We start from the raw sequence: 21,008 nt of genomic DNA, 5'->3' as shown, positions 1-21,008 counted from the left end.
AGCCCCTCATGGAGGAGGGCATTTGCACAAGGGCAGCACCTGCCCCTGGGGCATGCTGGAGCAACCCCAGCAAGCCAGAAGGTGGGATGCAGGGGAGGAGAAACTCCCATGACAACCCCACTAAGGAGAAAGAAAGGAGGAAGTGGGAAGGTGGCCAGGGGGCCCTGTGGGGGAGGGTAGAGGGAGGTGGGCGAGCCTGCAGCAGCCTCCTCTCTCAGTGTCTCCAACTTGACCCAGTGTCCTACTTCTGTTTCGGAGAGTCCTACTCTATCAGGCTTGAGGAGTAGCTGGAGGTGGGTGGCCCAGGGACAGAATTTTCATGACAGGGGCCCATTCTCTTGGGAGCTGATTGCAAGCCAGGTGTACCAAGCAGGATCTGGGGTGGGGTGGGGGTAAGGGTGGGGGGAGTGGGGGAAGGTGGAGAGGTAGAATCAGTCCTGGAACTTTTTATTTGCCTGACAATCCCCTTGCCTTGGCGGGGTTGGGGGGGGGGGTCGTGTCTCATCTTCCCCCACAGGGATCCTGGGGCCAGGGTTTGGGCTCTGGAGCCATTGAGCTCAGGGGCTTCCCTTCCCTGATACTGTTTTGAAGAAAACGAGTGTGTGTGTGTTTGAGGGGGGAATTGTTGAAAGGGTCTCAACAGAGAACTGCCCTCCATGGGAGCTAAGCCAGGTGGTTCTCAGCTAGGGGAAACTTTGCTCCCCAGGAGACACCTGGCGAAATTGGAAGACATTTTAAAGTCATAATCTGGGGGCGCCTGGGTGGCTCAGTGGGTTGAGCCTCTGCCTTCAGCTCAGGTCATGATCTCAGGGTCCTGGGATCAAGCCCCACATTGAGCTCTCTGCTCAGCGGGGAGCCTGCTTCCCTCTCTCTCTGCCTGCCTCTCTGCCTACTTGATATCTGTCTATGCCAAATAAATAAATAAAATATTAAAAAAAATAAAGTCATAGTCTGAAAAAGGGGGGGGGGGCTGTGTCTGGCATCAAGGAGGTAGAGGCCAGAGATGCTGCTAAACATCCTACAATGCACAGTTCAGTTTCACTTCCCTTCGCCACCCCCCCCCCCAGCCGCCAACAAAGAATTATCCTGCCCCAAATGTGAATCGTGCTGAGGCTGACAAGCGCTTGCTGCTGAGCCACCGTTGCCCATCTCTATCCCCTTCCCCGGGAGTCTTGAACAAGTACTTGCCCGGCATCGCATCTGCTCTGTAACAATATTACGTGGGAAATGCTAAAATCATAGGCACTTGGATCCTGTGAAAAGATAAGCACAGCCAGGAGGGGCTTTGCGCGCCCACCCGAGTCTTCTCCGCCCGGTCTGGGGACGCGGAGGGCGCGTCGGTGCGCTGCACGAGAGAATGGTGCCACCTAGTGGTACCAGGGTTAACAGCAAGAGCGGGAACCTCTCCAAGAACTGGAAACTATTTATAGGGTTAGCTGCGAAGAAAATGTCTATGGAATAAAAACGGTGACCACCCAAATGAGAATAAAAAGAGGCTATTTATTCCGAGATTTCTATAGCAAGGAAGTCAGCCACCATCACTTGCACGTGGCAGAGACTCAAATACCGGTGGAGACTCAAATGCTAGATTTATGGAGGAAAATAAAAGACTTCAGGTGTGCCCTGCTTGGAGGTTGTTGGCTCCAGGCAGCTGGAGGCCTGGGCATCCTCTGTGATCGGTTTGGAGAAGATATTTGGCTAGCGGAGGGTTCAAGTTCTACTGTCCTGTATCTTGCCAGTGTCTGTTTGTGTATTGAGTCTCTTAGGTCATTAATCATCCCAAATACGATCGTGCTGTTACTAATCCTGAACCAGATTACATAAAATGACCCATGTAAGAAGCCGCTTGACTGCAGGCCAACATCTGTGATTTTTAAAGGCTGCCCTTACAGATTCTGACTTAGCGTTCGTATTTGATAAAACGGTGTGATTTTGCTGCCCGTGTGCCTTAATATGGGTGGCATCATTCTCCTCACTGACAATCACATGGGGGCCCCAGGAATCCCTCAAAGTCACCTGCTTGGGTGACTAGAGCTCCTCTCCCCTCTCCCCACCACTACCATCGGCAACACCACCACCATCACCACCTCTAACACGGGGCTATGGCCCCTACTACCCCCACCATCACCTCTGTTTCTCTCTCCCTTGCTGTTTAGAGCGATATGACCTTCCTTTGGTTCTTCAAGGTCAAACCAAACCAACACCCCTCCCCTGCAATGCTTCACACTCAACTCCTTCCTCTTCAGGGCTTTATTCTTTACACATCTGCATACCCTCCCACTCTTCCTCTCCAAAGTAACTGCTGTCCTCAGGGTTCTCTCAATTGTTCACTTCTTTCATGCTCTTGCCACACTGAAATGGCACATTATGCGTTCCCCTGTGGGGTCTCCCTCATGAGTCATCAGCTTGTAAGGGCAGGATGTGTGTAGCTGTGTGTCTCCAAGGCCCCGGGCTCAGCATGATACCTAGTTCAATAATATATAATATTATGAAGCCTTGATAATAATAGATTCTGCTTAAGAAATATGTATTGGGCTCAAAAAGTATTGGCTAAACGAATAAGCATGGTCTTTCAGGAGCCACTCTTCAAGGTCCAAACACATTCCCCAAATCAGTGCTGCCTGGAACTCTCGGTCCAGGGGTAACTAACCTCTCCCCGCCCCTCCTCACATTCTCCTTAGCTGAAAACCCAGCCTGTGTGCAGAAGGGGCTTTCAGCTCACTGCGCGTCTCAGCGTTTCCACGCCTTTTGTAAGGAAAGCTACAGAGACTGACAGGCACGGGGGAAGGGGAGGGCACACAGGGTGCCTTAGCATTTGGCATTAAATCTATTTATGGAATCCAGGACCCCAGGGCCAGGTTAGCCTCTGAGTGTGTCCGCGCCGCTTCCGCTTTAAGGGGCGGAGCCTGAGCGAGCGGGCGGGGCGCTCCCGGAAGACTCGGCCTCCGCGTCCTTCGCGTCGGATCCCGAGCCCGCCGAGCGCCCTCCCCGGCTCAGCGCCTGACTCCGGCCCTCCGCGCCCCTCTTCCCCACCCTCCCCACCCCTCTCTCCCCGCTCTCCCCATTCCGATCGCTTGCCCTCCGCACACCCTTCCCGCTGTCGGCGTCCGGATCCTCGGACCCTCATCTTTGAACCTCTGCACCCCTCATCTCCCCGCCCCTGGCTCTTCCCCACCGCGGTACCCGGTGCCCGGGTCTTCGGCGGTTTGCCCTGCCCCCTCCCCCACGCCGCGGCTCTCAACCCTTTGTCCCGGGTGTACCTTCCTTCTTGCCCCGCACCACCCTTGCCTGCGCCTCCCCCCTGCTCCCGGCACCCGGGTCCTCCGCGCCCACATCCACCCCCACCTCCGCCCAGCCTCTCCGTGCTCTGGGTCTCGGCGGGTGCCCGGGCCTCCGGGCCCCCGCGCGGGTTTGGGTGACCCCGCGGCCGCCAGGCTCTGGCTCCGCCCGCGCCGCCACCTCGCGCAGGTCGCGTCTCTGCTCTGGGCCTGGCCGGGCGTCTGGCTGGGCTCCTTCCGCTGTCACAGTGGGTGCAGTTCTGGAAGCCCCCGAAGGCGCAGCCGGCCTCGGGTCTTAGGTCTAAGCGAGGTACCGAGAGGCAGTGGGGTGCGGAGCGGGGACGAAGGGGCCGGGCTGCGCGGCCTAGGGGGCGCGCCCTGCAGAGCCGGACTGCGCTTAGCCTGCCCACACTTAGTCTGCACGCAGGGTCTGAGCGGCGCGGGGTCTCGCCGGTACCCCACTTTTAAGTGGGATACTCAGCTGTGACCCTGGACTCGTGTCAGCCTTGCCTAAAGCGTGAACATAGATGGGTGCCCTTTAAGTCGGGGACAGGCAGCCTAGGCCAAGGACCTCTGGAAGAGGATGGTGACCCCCTGGCGCTTCTCCGTCAGGGTCTGCTTGTCGCATCTAAGGGGTTTTGAGCTCAGAAAAGAACTCGGGCTTTTAAGATCATCTGGGTGCTCTCGTAATGCCAGACTCTGTTGGCTTCTGCTCGGTACTTTACCCAAACTTATCTCAACCTATGGGGACACTGGTGAGGGGGCCCCTGAGAGCGCATGCCAGCGAAGAGCCAGCTGGAGTGACCTAGCTGAAAATGGACCACTGGAGAGAGTCTCCCAAGAGGGGCAGCTCGGAGGCCTCTTTCTGCACCTCCGCATCTGGCTCCGGGCTGGGGCTCTGTTGATGAAATTCTTCCCTCTCCTTCTCTTCTATCCCCTCACCTACCTGGCTCCCAGCGTCTCCAGCCTCTGGCTCTACCTGCTTCTGAAAGCCACGGAGACCTCAGGCCCAACCTACATCAAACTGGGCCAATGGGCCAGCACCCGGCGTGATCTCTTCTCAGAGGCTTTCTGTGCCCAGTTCTCCAAGCTGCATGTCCGGGTGACGCCCCACCCTTGGACTCACACAGAACACTTCCTGCGGCAGGCGTTTGGGGAAGACTGGGGCAAGGTCCTCTGCTTTGAGAAGAAGGAACCTGTGGGCTCAGGCTGTGTGGCCCAAGTGTACAAAGCACGTGCCAATCCTGCCTTCCTGGAGAATGACAGTGTCCGGAGACTTGCTAAGGCCTCCCGCCTGCAGCCTTCTTCGGAAGCTGGGGCAGCCGGGAGGCTGGGAGATCTCTTTGGACCCCTGGAGAAGGGGTCGGGGTTTCAAGGAAGTCTTGCCGACCAGTCCTTTCTAGAAAAGCTGCTCCTCCCTGAAGCCGACCTGGTTGGATCAAATGCAGTCGTGTCTCAGTCTTTAGCGCGTGCCCACCGACCTGAGCCGGATCACCTCATCCCCGTGGCCGTGAAAGTAAGTGCTTGGATGGCTTTGGCAGACTCTTTCTAAGATTTTACTGTGTCCACAGAGCTGTCCCGGGTCAGGCACCCCCATTTGCAAATCACCCCACATTGCCTTCCGCTGATTTTTCTTAGCTTGACTTTTGTTTGTGTGCCTGTGCTGTGCACGCTGTATTTCTTGGTTTGAGGGAGTGGCTGTGTGAAGAGGGTTTGGGGTCTGTTGCCTCTGTGGGGGGAGGAACCACTACTCAGCTGACCTGCTCCTCTGGGGCGAGAATAAGTCAGAGACAGTCTCAGATGTGCTGGGGCGAGCCCAAGATGGCAGTATTCATTTGTACAGAAGTGGCTTCCTCCTGTCACTTTTCCTTTCTAGTCACCCCTGCCTGGGCTCCATCATTTTTTTTTTTAAAGACTTTATTTATTTATTTGACACACAGAGAAATCACAAGTAGGCAGAGAGGCAGGCAGAGAGAGAGGGGGAAGCAGGCTCCCCACTGAGCAGAGAGCCCGATGCAGGACTTGATTGCAGGACCCTGAGCTGAAGGTAGAGGCTTTAACCCACTGAGCCACCAGGTGCCCTGGGCTCCATCATTTTTGTCTCCGCCCTCTTCCGTCCCATTCAGCATGGTCCCAGGTCTCTGGCAGACCCCGGTGGCAGGTACCCTTGATGCCTCTCTTACACCTCCTTGGAAACAGCCCTCTGTTTGCACCTACTGAATCATTCTTTCCAAGGCCTGAGGCCTGGCTCTTTATAAATGCTGCCAGTGATTCCCATGAGCAGACATGTTTGGGGAATACGGGACCAAAATATCTTCCGCTCTGTGGAATACCAAGGGAGTGGATGCCAGCTGTGTACCAGGACAGGTGCCAGTCATGGTAGACACATTATTTAGTCTGTAGTGGCTGCCTTTGAGGTAGGCATTGGCTTAACTTGTATCTCTATATATCGCCGCTTTGTTCTCAGCTTTGGAAAGGACTTGATGTAGGGGAGCGGGTGAGGACTATTATCTCCATGGTCTGTTTTGTTTTGTTCTTAGATTTTATTTATTTGAGAGAGAGAGAGTAAGTGTAAGAGAGAGCACGAGCAGGTGGGAGGGGCAGAGGTAGAAGAAGAAGCAGACTCCCCACTGATCAGAAAGCCCAATCCCAGGAGGGAGACAAACCATAAGTGACTCTTAATCTTACAAAACAAACTGAGGGTTGCTGGGGGAAGGGGGGTTGGGAGAAGGGGGGGTGGGGTTATGGACAGGGGGGAGGGTATGTGCTTTGGTGAGTGCTGTGAAGTGTGTAAACCTGGCGATTCACAGACCTGTACCCCTGGGGATAAAAATACATGTCTATAAAAAAAAAAAAAAATTAAAAAAAAAAAAAAAAAGAAAGCCCAATCCCAGGACCCCAGGATCATGACCTCAGCTGAAGGCAGATGCTTAACCACCTAGGTGCTCCATGTTTTAAGAAGTGGAGGGGCGCCTGGGTGGCTCAGTGGGTTAAAGCCTCTGCCTTCGGCTCAGGTCATGGTCTCAGGGTCCTGGGATTGAGCCCTGCATCAGGCTCTCAGCGGAGAGCCTGCTTCCCTCCACCCCCCTACCCCCGCCAGCCTGCCTCTCTGCCTATGTGGTCTCTGTCAAATAAATAAATAAATAAATAATCTTTAAAAAGCGGAACAGGAGGCTGAGAGGTTGATACCTTGGCCAGTTTCAGACTGGGAAAGAGTTGTAGAACCAACGGGCACGTGAAAGCAGACTCTTTCCATCCCACTCCGTGCATCCTTGCTGGGGTTCTGTGACTCTAGATCCTTCTCTGACTCAGGCCCTGGTACTGACCCAGTACCTGGTGTGCTCAGCAAAATGCAGATTCTTGCCCCATCCCCAGAGTCGGTGATGCAGTAGGTCCTGGAGGAGGCCTGGCCGTCCACATCTGGGCACTCCACGGTGACTCTGATGCACACTAAGGTTTGGGAGCCGCTGACCTAAACTTAAGGTATTTGGAAGGAAAAGCCAGCCTGTTCTTTCCAGCAAAGCCAAGTGCAGCCCGGAGGGGCTGGCCCTGGTGTCTCAGCAGAGGCATGCGGGGGTGAAGGAGGCAGGAGCTTCCCGGGTGTTGGGCCCACATCTGTTCCGCTCTGATGAGAAGTTGGCTTGGCTCCCCGATGCTGGGCCCTGGTCCCATCTGGGTGATCGTTCCCTCCTGATGCCTTCCTGTCCCTGGCAGGTGCTGCACCCAGGCTTGCTGGCGCAAGTACAGATGGACCTTCTGCTGATGAAGATGGGCAGCCGCGTCCTGGCGCTTTTGCCGGGAGTCAAGTGGCTTAGCTTGCCCGAGATCGTGGAGGAATTTGAGAAGCTCATGGTCCATCAGGTGAAGTCTCCTTCCCTCAACTGCAAATCGCATGTCACCTAGTTCTTTCCATCCGCCAGTGGAGAGCCATGGGGGTAAACCTCTGGGATGGGGGAAGGGCTCCAGGGGCTGGAGTGAAGGGGGGTGAGCAGAAAGGGAAGGGCCAGGAGGCAGGCGAGCCCAGGTGCTACAGGGGTGTCTGCTGTAGCTTCCAGAAGTTCCTGGAGGCCAGACCACTCCTCCAGGGTTTCCTGGGGCATTCTTCAGGTGGGGAAGGGGAGGCCGGTGGATGTGGGGACTGGCTAAGCTCTATGGTGGTGTAGACGCTGCCGCCCCATGCCCAGATCACCTCTCGTCCCCTCTCCACATCTCTCTAGATCGACCTGCGTTACGAAGCTCGGAATCTAGAACACTTCCAGTGCAACTTCCTGAATGTGAATTCTGTCAAATTCCCCACCCCCCTGCGTCCCTTTGTCACCAGGGATGTCTTGGTGGAGACTTACGAAGTAAGTGAGAGCTGGCTTCCTGGGGCTGTGCCTTCCACTCAGGGCTGGTCCATCTCCGCTTCCCCTGGAGGTTTCCGTCTGAAAAGACAAAAGCCAAGAGAGCACGGATTACGGTCCTGTCCGTAAACCTGAGGGGAGTTTGGATATAGCACGGGGTGGGGAGGCTGTGTAGGGAGGTGGCTGGGAATCTGGACGTGGCCTCAGACTTTTCTGGACTTGAAAACCTTTCCATTTTATTTGCTGGTGATGTCAGTTTCCTCCTGTGTAACAGTGGGCGCCTGTCCCTGCCTCTCAGGCTTGTCCCAGGAGTCCGTGACACATTGAATGTAAAACGCCTTCAGAGTTTGCACAGGGGAAGTGCTCAGCAGTGGCCTTAGCTGTTGCCTAGACTGGCCTCCTTTGTAAAACTGCTAACGTTTGATCCAGGGTGACACGAAAGGCCCAATGTTACTGGCTATGTGACCTTGAGGAAGTTCCTTAAACTCTCTGGGCTTTAGTTCTTCTCCTTGCCACTGCGGAATAACAAGGTGGATCTCAACGGGCACTTGTCTCAGCGGATAAATAACTCACCTACGTGAAATGGTTGTTTACTATGTCCTTCCTTCTCTTTCTCCCCTTTCTCTCCATTTTCTCGCTCGAGGTCACAGAGCTCACTCATGGCCTTGTTGGCTCATTGCTGATCAGAAACTAGCTCTCCAGAGCCCCGCTCCTTGTCTTCTCTTGTGACATTACATCTCACACCTGTGGGCAGCAGAGTGAAGGGTTTCCTACAGAATAAACCAAGGGGAATCGTTTTTTGTTTTGTTTTGTTTTGTTTTGTTGAGAAATATTACCTAAGGGAAAAGCGGGCAGGTTCAGATTAACTTGTAGATGACAGATTCTGAGCGATCGTGAGGAAGGGAAAACTCTTTGGGCAGAGTAAGGATGGGAAGGCAGCGCAATGGGCCATGTGGGGGTGGGGAGCAGGGCACGGGGTGTGCCGTCTGGGGTCCAGCTCTCTCTCCCCTGACGTTCCTTAAAGGAGAGCGTGCCTGTGTCCAGTTACCAGCAGGCGGGGATCCCCACTGACTTGAAGAAGAAGATCGCCCGGCTGGGGATCAACATGCTGCTGAAGATGGTGAGCGCGCGGGCTGGGAGGGAGCGCTCCGGCCCTGCATGGGGTCGAACTGCGTGTGGGGAGGTGGCAGAGACGCTGGTCCTGGTCGGCTGTCAGGAGGGGGTGGTGCGGTGAGCAAAGCAGCAAGCCACCACGTTGAGAGTCTGCTCTAGAGATAGTGGAGCCTACCAGAACGCCCCTTCATTCTATGCCTTTCTGTTAAGCGCGGCGTCGGGGGCGTGCACCGGTCACCATGCCAGGTGCTGCGGAGCGGGGCGGGGGCAGCAGACCCAGGCCCTGCCCAGGTTGCCTGTGGTTTGGACGAACAGCCGGAGACGCCGCATGCGCAGTGGTATTTCGTTCATTCGTCCAGCAGCTGAGACCCCGCTCTGTGTCCTGCCCGGAATTAAGTGCTAGGTAGACGGCAGTGAGCGAAACGGACCTGATTACAATGTTCCTGGAACTACCATTCCCTGGGAAGACCGGCCACAGATCAGTACAGGATACACAGGGACCACAGGGTCATTCAGGAGGGGCCCGTCCTGGCCGCGGGGTTTGGCCGGCATGAATGACAGCGGCGGGGGGCTGGATGGCTCGTTGTAGGCAATAAAGAGGATGAGCGTCCCGGTCTGGAGGGCGCAGGAGCTGGGTAAGAAGGAACAGGTGTGTGGCTGGAGTGGGAGGAAAGGACCCATGTGACTGACGTGGCACGGTGGGGGCAGAGGCCGGTGGCCACAGTGGGGCAGAGGTGAGCGCAAGAGCAGAGCGGGCCCAGCCAATACCTCTAGCCTCGAGTGGAAAGTCAGCCACCCCCAACTGAGGACCATGCCAGGAGAGCTGGGTGTCCCCTCCGTCGGCGTGTGCTGTTTTACCGTAACCCTTTGTGGTGGGAGTTCAGTGGGGAACCAGGACCCAGGGCTCCGAGGGGCACCTTGGGTCAGAGGGGAAGCAGCAGTGGGAGCCGCTGCGGGAGAAGCAGCACCAAGCAGCACCCAGGAGACAGGAGATCATGACAGGCTGCAGATGGCAGGATCGAGGCCAGGGGTGAAAGCCGGGGGGCCGAACTGATAGCCACGTGCCGGGCGGTTCGGCCCTGGGGTCAGCCAGTGTTTTGTACCTCCAGCCCGCAGGTGTGCTGGCCCTGGCTTCTCTAGTTCTCAGGATTTCACCAGAGCAGCACTCGTCTCACCTCCTTCAGAGCCAGAACCCAGGACCAGGAGGGTGTCTCTGGGGCCCGGGGCTGTGGCAGGAGATGTCCCCAGAGAGCCTCTGTAGCGGCAGCTCTCTGCACCCTCCCCTGGGCTGTCCTTTCCCTTGGGAAGGCTTGCTGGTGGCTTCTGACCGCGGAGATGACCTTTCACAGGACGCACATTCCTGTCCCACAAAGTCACACCTGACTTCTGTCCATCATAGTCCCTGGAGCTTTCTTTCCTGCTTAGGAGGTTCAAAGCCACTTCCCCCTGCACACCCGATTCTGTGTGCCGGGATGGCTGTTGGTGTCACAGTCAGGCTTCTCTATGATGGGCAGAGGGAGGTCATGGAGGGCAAGTCTGATTTAGGAAATGTTTTTTAAAAATGTAGTTCTGGGGCGCCTGGGTGGCTCCGTGGGTTAAGCCTCTGCCTTCTGTGGTCATGATCTCAGGGTCCTCAGCAAGGAGCCTGCTTCCTTCTCTTTCTCTGCCTGCCTCTGCCTACTTGTGAGCTCTCTCTGTCAAATAAACAAATAAAATCTTAAAAAAAAAAATAAAAAGGTAGTTCTGTGGGGCACCTGAGTGGCACAGTTGGTTAAGAGTCTCCCTTCAGCTCAGGTCATGATCCTGGGGTCCTGGGATTGAGCCTCCCACCCCAGTCCCCATTCAGCAGGGAGCCTGCTTCTCTCCCTTTCCTTATTGCTCCTTCTGCTTGTGCTCTCATTCTGTCAAATCAGTCAATCTTTAAAAATAAAATAAAATAAAAATAAAAATAAAAAGGTAGTTCCATGCATTTTAAGAACTTAGAATTGGGGGGAAATCTTTAAGCAATGGGTAGATAATTATTCTGAATTAGATTATTACTGCTAAAATCACAGAATAAAACTAAGTCCTTTAGTTCAGGTTGTGATTTCAGGGTTGTGATATGAAGCCCCACATCGGGCTCTGTGCTCAGGGCAGAGTCTGCTTGTCCCTCTCCATCTCCCACTGCCTCTCCCCCTGCTCACGTGCGTGCTCTCTCTCTCTCTGTTTTTAAAACCAATGAATCAATCTTAAAATAAGTAAGTCCTTTAAAATGCAGTTCAGTCTTTGTTTTTTCATGTTCCCTTATAATCTTTTTATTTTTCTTCTTATTATTTTTAAAAATTTTATTTGTTTGAGAGACAGTGAAAGTGAGAGAGATCACAGAGGGAGAGGGAGAGGCAGGCTCCCAGCTGAGCAGAGCCTGATGCAGGGGTCAATCCCAGGACTTTGGGATCATGACCTGAGCCAAAGGCAGGCGCTTACCCCAAAATTATTTTTTTCTTAAAAATGTCAACCTGGGGGCGCCTGGGTGGCTCAATGGTTTGGGGCCTCTGCCTTCGGCTCAGGTCATGATCTCAGGGTTCTGGGATTGAGCCCCACATCTGGGGCGGGGGGTCTCTGCTCAGCAGGGAGCCTGCTCCCCCGCACCCTCCCCGCCTGCTTCTCTGCCTGCTTGTGATCTCTGTCTGCCAAATGAACAAATAAAATCTTAAAAAGAAAAAAAAAGCTTAAAAAAATGTGAACCTGGCCTGTCCCAGGACAACTTCTGAATGCATGACATAAGCAGTGAGGCTTTGTGTACTCCGCCATCGTACTCAATCCCTGGGCACTTACTGTCGCCTTGGAAGCTTTTCTGCATATGGTCTGGTGCCGCTGGGGCGGTGAGGGTTGCCTCTGCCTTGAATAGCGCCAATCTCCTTCCAGATATTTGTGGACAACTTTGTCCATGCAGACCTCCACCCGGGGAACATCCTGGTCCAGGGCGCCGACGGTCTTTCCAAGAGCCGAGAGGCACCGCTACAGCAGATGGATGTCTGCAACACGCTGGTGGTGGCCATGACCCCCGCCCGCTGCCCGCTGCGCCTGGTGTTGCTGGATGCCGGCATCGTGGCGGAGCTGCAGGCTGCAGACCTGAGCAACTTCCGGGCCGTTTTCATGGCTGTGGCGATGGGGCAGGTGAGCCCCAGCGGGCCTGTGGGAGCTGGGGACGATCTTTCATTGCAGGACGACTCTGCCCTTGTCAATCTTGCAAATGCCTGTGTTTGCCACAGGTGCTCCTGCTGGACGTGGGTGGGACGGAGCGAGAGGGGCAGGCCTGGGAGGGAGAAGGAGAGAGGAAATGAAGCCCTCTAAGGGGTCTTTAGTCAGAATGTGCCGATGCCCCTGGGGGACACCTGTTCCAAGCGGCTCAGGGTTTGGGATGAGGGGAGGAAATGACTCCAGCCCGAATGCTGTTTTGTACCAGTAGTTTCTCTTCCCTCACCAGTAGACCTGTGGGCGGTCATTGGGAACACTGGCCTCTTGTCTGAGTAACCATCAGGCTGGTGAGAAGCAGCAGTACAGAGGACTTCGGCTCCAAGTGTGGGAAGGTCCCTTGGAATCTGGATTGGTTTTTGACTCCCAACCCCGTGGCTGCAAGGGGCTTCAGTGGTTGAGAATTATTATTTGCAGAAAGGGATTCGGCACAACCTCTAATGAGTCAACTTAAAGTATGATGTCAAGAGTGACCATGAAGAAACTCTCCAACCAACTGGTGTGAAATTTTCCAGCAAGAAAGACCCTGGCAAAGAGAGAATTGTTTTTGTTTTTTTAAAGGCAGAATTCAGGGGAGCTGCTGCTTATTTGGGAGCCTTCTGAGGGGACAGTCCAAAGGCTTGAGTCTGAGACAGTTGAAAGTGTCCCCCGAGTCAAGGTTAAACACTGAGGTCCAGTGGCAGGTTGGGGGGACATTCCCCTGCACAGATTGGGATGAAGGAAAGTAATAGCCAGAGAGAAAGAGCTCGGCTCCCAGGGCTGCACTGTGGGAGGTGGAAGGCTCTGGGAGTGACTACTAGAGTGTTCAGGGAGACTGGGAGGCTCTGGTCTGAGGGTGCCCAGTGTGGAGGAGGAGGAGGAAGGCTGGAGCACAGAGGCTGGGTCAGGGGTGAGGAGGGAATTCTCCTTGGCCAAGCAGAGCGCCCACAAGGCGAGTGTAGCCGGTCCAGTCTAGAGGCAGGTCCCAGCGACTCTGGGGATAGGCTGGTTGGTCAGCAAGGCCTCTTGGAGCATGAGCGGCAGGACCCTGACTTTGCCGCCGTGCCCTGCACGGCTGGTGAAGGCGGAGGAGATGATGGTGAAGGAGATGGCTGTAATAGCATGGGGGGGGCTCCCACCAATTTCAAAGTCTCTGTCGGTTACCATGTATTCTGGATGGGGTGAGATTGAAAACAGATGGGTGGTCAGAGGCAGGATGGTTGAAACCTTGGGTGGAAGCAACTAGGGTAGGAGGAAGTCTGGGCAGAGTGTCTAGTGTTATGACCTCTCTTGACTCTACCAAGTTCCTTGCCTTCACGTCTTGTAGGGCCAGAGAGTGGCCGAGCTCATCCTGCATCACGCCCGGGCCAGCGAGTGCAGGGACGTGGAGGCGTTCAAGGCTGAGATGGCCACACTGGTGACCCAGGCCAGGAAGAACACCATCACCCTGGAAAAGGTGAGCAGGCTGCTCGAGGGGCAGAGGCGTGGGGGTGTTTACCACCCCGGCTCTTGGATGGAGCAAAGGTCGAAGGTCCCCTCTTTATGGGAGAGGACTCAGGCAGTGTTGAGTTTTAAGGCAGATGAAGAGCAAACCTGGCCTCTGCCTGGTCTTCTGGGTGTGAGCAGGTCCCTGGCATCCCGGGCTCTCAAGAGTGGCTCCTTGACCTGGTGGCTGCTGGCGCGGTGGCATTTATAGTGCCGTAACTCCTCCCTGTCCCTGGTGTAGCCATTCTGCTGCTTCACCTGGGAGCAGGGGCTCAGCTGAGCAGGGAGGGAGGGAGGACGAAGGCCCCTGAGCAGCCAAAGGACATACCTAACCTTGCTGTTCTTTATTTACATGTGAACAGAAGTCCACTGTGTGTTTTAGCTATAGTTCTAGCAAACTTGACGTTTTTCTCATGGAGTGCACGGTCTACACTAGCAGGAGCGAGTCCGAGCAAGGAGTGGGCCCCTGGTAGTGAGGAATGGCGGCTGCACCCCAGCCCTTCCTATCTCGTGGATTCGGATGGGATTTCTGTGTGTGCTGGAGTGATGGGAGTGATGGGGTAGCAGGGCCTCGAGGCTCAACTCCGCCAGGGGTCTTTGAACTCACTAGTGCGATGGTGCGTGTGCGGTCCTTTCTTGAATTTGTCTGACAGTTGGGTGTGTGTGTGTGGGGGTGGTTGTGAATGTGGGTGTGAGCGGGTGTGTGGGGGGTGGGGAGGGGCGGGGCTGGAAGGAAGAGGAGCAGTGGACGGGCCTCTGCAGTCTGTTTTATTCTGTTTTCCAGCTTCAAGTTTCCAGCCTTCTGTCCAATGTCTTTAAGTTACTGATGACTCACAAGGTGAGGCCCCTGGCGGAGTCGAGCTCCCGTGCTCTGGTTGGGTTGGTGGGGAGGGGTCTGGGGAGGCGGGAGGGGGGCCGCAGGGTGCTGAGAGGGACCTCTCCTACAGGACACAGTTGTGCAAACATGTTCTGTACTAGTCCGTGTGTGTGAAGGGTGTTGTTTCCGTTTCTTGCCATGGTCACGGCATGACCACAGTTGGTCGGGGTGCCTGTCAGTCTAGCAGTCTCAGTACTCGTGATCCCTCACTGGAGGAATAGGTTTTTACAAATGCAAAAACTGACTAATTCAGGCTTTCCATACCTCTCCCTCCTCAGTTCACATCACTGATCCTTAGTCTTCATGTAAGCCATGCTTCGTTCTTTGCCGGGGTCGGGGCAGCCCAAGAGGAGGTGCCTAGGTGCCTCTTGTTCTGGTGCGTTTGGAGGTCGCAGGGGGGCTGTCCGGGCCTTTGCCTCCTGGCCCAGTCCCTTGGAGGGAAGTGACCTCATGGGTCTTCACCTCCGCCTTCACCTCGGGCTCTGTCTCCTTGTGACAGGGGCAGTCTTGGGCCACTCTCCAGAGTCAAGCTGCCAGCCGAGGGTGTAAGGTATTGAGGGCAGGGCAGGTTCTCCTCTGAAGATGGCCTCTCCCATTGCTTCTCGGGGTTCTGCAGTCTGATCATGAAACTCTGCATGGGAAAGGCAGCTTTTTTTTTTTTTTTTGAAATTACATTAAATATTTTTAATTAAACTTCTAATTTTGGAATAATTGTGGACTCACATGCAGTTGTAAGAAATAATACAGAGAGCTCCCGTGTATCCTTTACCCAGTGTCCCCCAGTGGTAGCATCTTACAGTATTCTAACAGGGACTGACATTGATATAATCAAGGTACAGAATATTTCCATCAAAAGGCAGCTATCTGACAAGGATTGTAACACACAGCTGGGAGTCAGAAGGGTATGTGGCCTGGCGCCATCATCTTACGGGATTACGGGAGACACGGTGGAGGCAGGGTGGCCCATTTGCCTCCCTGAGCCTTGTGGGTGGAGCCCAGACTTGACACACAACCAGGGGGTCTCAGTCCTGTGCTCTTCCTGCCGCTCCGCTCTTGCTCTGCAGTGGCTGTGTGCTTGGAACGAAACCAACGCACAGCCTTAGGGCTTCCCCAAGTATGCCATGGACTCGCGGGGTAACCGGTCCAGCGAGCCCGTGTGGGATGCCTGCCATCTGGCACGGGTCGCGCTGGGTGCTTTTCATCCGGTGTCTCATTCGAATCTCAGGATAGTCCCCCCGGGCAGGTATGATCTCTGCCATAGTAGCCGCACGAAGAGATGGGCCCCGAAAGATTAGGTGGCTCCCCACGTCCCACCGACTGCACAGCAGAGCCATGGTCTGCACCCGTCTCCGGCTCTAGGGTTGCCTTTGTTGGTGGGGTTGTGGTAAAAAGCTTGATGCTTTCCGAAACTTTTGACAAGTTCTGTTTTAAAAATGACTTTAATATCATGGTGGGATTGGGAAAGCTTTAATCATTGCTAGGGAGTGGGGCTGGAGAGAAACAGGAGTGAACACACACTCCTGGGCGTTCAGTTGCACGCAGAGCGGAGCTGGGAACCAAGGCTCACACTCCCCAGTGCCGGCCTGCATGAGCCTCTCCCAGCCCCCAGGGCGGGCTGGAAGACTGGGAGAGCTGTCGTGGGGGTGTATGCTGAGCTCCCTGTCTGCACCCCGTAGTGCCTGATTTAGCTGTGTCATACTGTCAGTATCCCTCTTAAGCCCTCCACATTCCTCATGGCAGACACCTAAGCCAAGAGGCTGGGCAATAAACCCGCGGCCACAGGGCTCCTGTGGCAGGTTCAGGATCCGGGTGCTGCAGTCTGACCACACAGCCCGGATTCATACGGCTTTGTCCTTCTGCCTCCTGTGCTCCAAGTCCCGACACGGCCTTCCCGAGACACAGTGGGGGACACAGTGGGCAGAAGCTCCCTAAAGCTTTGCCATTCACACTGCTGTTCCCGGAATGGAAGAGCGGAGAATGTCTGGTACGAGGACTGTGTTCTGGGTACTTCACTCGGCGTTTAGCTTTTTTAAAAACTTAAAAATGTTTACTTACAGTTAAAAATACATATACAGAATTTACCCTAACCACTTCCGGTGCACAGTTCAGCAGTGTCAACCGTATGCACATGGCTGTGTGGCAAATCTCCAGAACTTGCTCAACTTGCAAAATGGAAACTATATCTATTGAACAGCTCCCTAGTAATTTCTCCCTCTTCTTCGCCCCTGGCAACCGCCATTCCACTTCGTTTCCATGATTTGGGTGACTTTAGTTATCTCGTATAAATGGAGTTGTGCAGGATTCGTCCTTTTGTGCCTGGATCATTTCCCTCACCATGATGCCCTCGAGGTTCATCTGGATTGTGGCATGTCACAGGATTTCTTTCTCAAGACTAAAGAATATTCCATAGTGTGTGTGCATACCGTGTTTTCTTCATTCATCCATCCGTGGACATTTGGGCGACTTCCACCTCTTCCACCTCTTCCACCTCTTCCACATCTATTATGAACGATGCTGCCGTGAACACGGATGTGCACGTGTGTCTTTGAAGACCTGCTTTCAGGTCTTTTGTATGTTTACCCAGAAGTGGGACTGCAAGACCATATAGTATATTCGTGATTTTTGAGGAAGCTCTATACCGCTTTTCCACACAGGATTTTGCCTTCCTGCCATCAATATACAACGGATCTGGTTTTCCAGATCCCCACCAACACTCGTTGTCGTTCTGACAACGGTCATCCTAACAGGTGGGAGGTGGCATCTCATTGTGGTTTTGATTGCATTTTCCTAATGATTAATGATGGTCAGCCTCTTTCATAGGCTTGCTGGCCAATTGTATGTCTTTTTTGGAGAAATGTCTATTCATGTGGCACTTAATTTTTTAATGAAATATTTCTTAGAAACACAGAGTAGAAAGAATACAGCAAACACTGAAGAACTCAGCACTCAGCTTAAGAATGAAAGCATTTGGGGTGCCTGGGTGGCTCAGTGGGTTAAGCCTCTGCCTTTGGCTCAGGTCATGATCTCAGGGTCCTGGGATCGAGTCCCGCATCGGGCTCTCTGCTTTGCAGGGAGCCTGCTTCTCCCTCTCCCTCTGCCTGTTGCTCTGCCTACTTGTGCTCTCTATCACTCTGTCAAATAAATAAATAAAATCTTAAAAAAAAAAAAAAAAAGCAAGCAAGCATTTCCAGTGGTGTTGAAGCACCATTTAACTCCCCAGACAGCTTTTCAGGCCTAGCTCTCTCCCCCTTACACAGTGGCCTTGAGCAAGTCACTTAGCCACCATATGCTTGAGCTTCCTTTTTATAGAATGTAGAATGGGGATGATGATAGTGCTTCTTTTTTTTGTTTAAAGATTTTATTTATTTATTTGACAGAGACACAGTGAGAGAATGAACACAAGCAGGGGGTGTGGGAGAGAGAGAAGTAGGCCTCTTGCTGAGCAGGGAATCGGATTTGGGGCCTGGTCCCAGGACCCTGGGATCAGGACCTGAGCCGAAGGCAGACACTTAATGACTGAGCCACCCAGGTGCCCCATGAGGATAGTACTTTTGAGAATTAGTTGAGTAATTCACTTAAATTGCTATTACTATTAACCTGGCTCCAAAGGGGAAGAAGTTGGGGTGCTTGGTCTGCCTTTGGCTCAGGTCAGGATCCCATGGGTACTGGGATGGAGCCCTGCATTGGCTCCCTGCTGAGCAGGGAGCCTGCTTCTCTCTCGCCTCTGTGCTCATGCTCTCTCTTGTTCTCAAATAAATAAATAAATAAAATCTTTTTAAAAAGGGTAGGGGGAGAAGCTCTTCTATGTTTGAGCAAAGCCATTTGTGCGTGGTCTCAAAAGGCTACTGCAGATCTTGAAGAATGACCCTCATGTAGATTCATAGTTTCTGGTTTAGCTATGAGATATTCATTGTATTATTTTTGAGTCATTCAAACGTACACACACCCACCCTTAGAGAAGGACATGCTGCACCCCCCAGATTTTCCCTTAATAGTTCTCGTGCATGGGAGGTTGGTTGAGTAGATGAGATGGTGGGGAGAACGATGAGGTAGGGGAAAGAGTGTCAGGTAGATGGTAGAAGTCCCAGCAGGCCCAGAGTGGACAATCACATGGTCACCCAGGATACCATCTCTAGATCAGAAGGCTTTAGAAAGAACCAGTCTTTTTCTGTTTCAGGTAAAGCTTGAGAGCAACTTTGCCTCCATTGTATTTGCCATCATGGTGTTGGAGGGCCTTGGCCGCTCACTGGACCCCAAACTGGACATCCTGGAGGCAGCAAAGCCCTTCCTTCTGAAAGGACCAGCGTTCCCCCGCTGACCGCAGCAGTGGGCATGCAGTGGGCCTTCGTCTCAGGACTAAAGGCCACTTCCGACAGCCTCTCCTACGGCAGCCTGAATATTTTAAAATTGGGATGCATGGAAGGCATACCACATTTTTTACCCTGACTTGGTTTCAGGCATCTGTTTTAAAAGCTTTGGGTTACTTAGGAGAAGTAAAGGGAGGGAAGCCTCCTAGCCATTCAGTCATGGATGCTGGGCCTGGTGTTGGGGATAATAATGTTCTGAGGAGGAGGACAAATAAACTGAGTTATTTTGTTTTCTTGTTTCTGTCTCTTCTCTTTTTAACCCTGTCTGCTTCCGGATCAGGTGGGGCCTGCTGGGTGTTCCGTGACTCTGAGATTTAGGTAGGAAAGTGTCACAGAATCCTGTAGACCCATGGCTTCCAAATGTTTCTGATTATGTACCCTACTGGTGAGATATATGTATTTACATGTGTATGTGCACATGTATCACTTATTTATGGGTTTTATACAGGTCCTACCACCACTAGAAATCCCTGGAGGCACAGTATATACTTTGGGCAAATTTTGCTGTACTTCAAAATTATCTTCTTGATAATTTTAAATATTTTTTGATGATCTCCTGAGCAATTTTTTTACAAGGTAAAATGATACCAGGGACAGGAGCAGAATGGGCTCTGCCATTTTCTTCAAGTTCCCCTGTGCTCACATGTTAGCATTCAGACTGCAGTTTCTCTGAGTCATGTTCAGCCCCTTTTCCATTTGTCTGGAGTCAGTTTTGGCTAATATTAACCTAGAGATAATAAAATCAGTATTTCCCGTTAAACAGGGCTTGAATCTGCAGTAGCGCCCCAGCGACACCCCAGCAAAGGATTAAAGCGGCCACCTTTCTGCACGGGGCCCACTCACGGGCACTGGGCGGCCCGCACGGACTCAGAGGGTACCAGGGTCAGCTGGTGGAGTAGGTACTAGTAAAGCTTAGTTTCTCTCTTCCTTTCTTTCATTTCGTTCCTTCCTTCCTTTCAGATTTTATTTATTTATTTTGAGAGAGAGAGAAAGTGTGAGCAGAGGGGAAGGGAAGAGGGAGAGAGAAAGAAGCTGACTTCCCGCTCACAAGGAGCCTGAAGCAGGAAGTGGGGCTTGATCCTAGGACCCTGAGATCATGACCTAAGCCAAAGGCAGATGCTTAACCCACTGAGCCAGCTAGGCGTCCCTAGTTTGCTTGTTTCTTATCCTTCCTTCCTTTTTTTTTTTTTTTTTTTTTTTTAATAAGAAATAGCATTTTTGGGGCACCTGGGTGGCTCAGACATTAAGCGTCTGCCTTTGGCTCAGGTCATGATCCCAGGGTCCTGGGATAGTGCCCTGCATCGGGCTCCCTGCTCAGCGGGAGGCCTGCTTCTCCCTCTCACACCCCCTTGCTTATCTGTCAAATAAATAAATAAAATCTTAAAAAAAAAAAAAAGAAATAGCATTTTCTCCTACATCCCAGTGGACTCTCTTGCTTGCTTTGGAGACCACTGCTCTAAGTAGTGAGTGAAAATCAAGCTTTCTGCTCTCTGGAAGTTCTGCTCTGACCACAGGACTAGATTCTTCCATTCTTTTCTTCTCAAGAATTCCTTTCTGTCTTTTAGGAAGCAACTAAGGTTTAGTCAGAGGTTCATTTGGGGTGGTTTTTTTCAAAGAGTTAGGGTGGCTCAAGGTAGTTGGGAGGGGGCAGTGGCACCATTTAGCTCCTTCAATGGACACTCCGGGCAGACACAGGGCAACTGTATCAAGTGCACATACGCTGTGAGGTGAGGGGGGGCACAGGCACAGAGTGGCACTGCCCTGAGTCCACACCAGCACTACTGAGCTTTAACTAAAAGCCAATCGGTTGACTCACACCACTGTGACACATACTAGTTATCTATCAGTGCCTAAAAACTAACCAAAACTTAGTGGCTTGAAAACAACAAAACTTAGTACCTCACAGTGTCTTCAAGTCCGAAATCTGGGTGCTGCTTCCCGGGCCTCAGCTCAGGGTTTTGCTCGAGCTGTGGGTATTTTAAGGCTCCACAGGGGTGGGTCTGATGCCAAGCTCATTCACAGGGTGGTTGGCACAATTCAGTCCCTCATGGACTGTTGGACCGAGGGCCTCAGTTCCTCAGGAAATTTTACAGCAACAGAAAATGAACACAGGCTCTATAGAACAGAAGAAAAATGGGTAACAGATATGCTTTAATATGGGTACTTTGCTTATTTTTAAATTAAGCACATTAAAAAGGCAAAACTTGATTCATAAAGTCATCTTCTTAAGGAGAAAATGCTATGGCTACTTCCTTGGCTGAACAGGGAGCCTGATGTGGGGCTTGATCCCAGCACCCTGGGATCATGACCTAAGCTGAAGGGAGATGCTTAA

The 21,008-nt window shown here is 53.0% G+C and overlaps 2 protein-coding genes across 4 annotated transcripts in view; one reads left to right on the top strand and one right to left on the bottom strand.

Annotated features, from left to right (window-relative positions):
• DENND2A (DENN domain containing 2A) overlaps positions 1–21,008 on the bottom strand; it is a 133,679-nt gene that overhangs the window by 110,117 nt on the left and 2,554 nt on the right. The window contains exons 2-5 of one of the 2 annotated variants that reach the window (XM_082693882.1): positions 20,576–20,791; positions 11,549–12,029; positions 8,195–8,391; positions 7,622–7,702 (exon numbers count right to left, since the gene is read on the bottom strand). The gene's annotated coding sequence lies outside the window, so the exon portion shown is untranslated. The remainder of the gene's footprint in view (positions 1–7,621; positions 7,703–8,194; positions 8,392–11,548; positions 12,030–20,575; positions 20,792–21,008) is intronic. The other variant, XM_082693883.1, reaches the window with a different exon arrangement.
• ADCK2 (aarF domain containing kinase 2) lies at positions 2,914–18,907 on the top strand. Of its 2 annotated transcripts, XM_082693898.1 has the most exons (9): positions 2,914–4,794; positions 6,993–7,139; positions 7,496–7,624; positions 8,646–8,741; positions 11,639–11,890; positions 13,275–13,403; positions 14,217–14,270; positions 16,964–17,056; positions 18,487–18,907. In XM_082693898.1, the coding sequence occupies exons 1-8, from the start codon at positions 3,862–3,864 to the stop codon at positions 17,036–17,038; spliced, it is 1,815 nt and encodes a 604-aa protein (XP_082550024.1). In that variant the 5' UTR covers positions 2,914–3,861; the 3' UTR covers positions 17,039–17,056; positions 18,487–18,907. The 2 variants fall into 2 exon arrangements, with proteins under 2 accessions (XP_082550024.1, XP_082550023.1); XM_082693897.1 differs by lacking the exon at positions 16,964–17,056.

Source organism: Mustela nivalis, assembly GCF_964662115.1.
Source record: "Mustela nivalis genome assembly, chromosome: 12".
NCBI lineage: Eukaryota > Metazoa > Chordata > Mammalia > Carnivora > Mustelidae > Mustela > Mustela nivalis.
Note: the sequence above shows the minus strand (reverse complement) of the source record. Positions and strands in the feature narration are given on the sequence as shown.

Coding starts and splice junctions, on each gene's coding strand:
- ADCK2 (XM_082693897.1), top strand. CDS start 3,862: ATGGTGACCCCCTGGCGCTTCTCCGTCAGGGTCTGCTTGTCGCATCTA. Junction 8,742..11,638: donor TCAACATGCTGCTGAAGATG/GTGAGCGCGCGG, acceptor ATCTCCTTCCAG/ATATTTGTGGACAACTTTGT. Junction 11,891..13,274: donor TGGCTGTGGCGATGGGGCAG/GTGAGCCCCAGC, acceptor CACGTCTTGTAG/GGCCAGAGAGTGGCCGAGCT.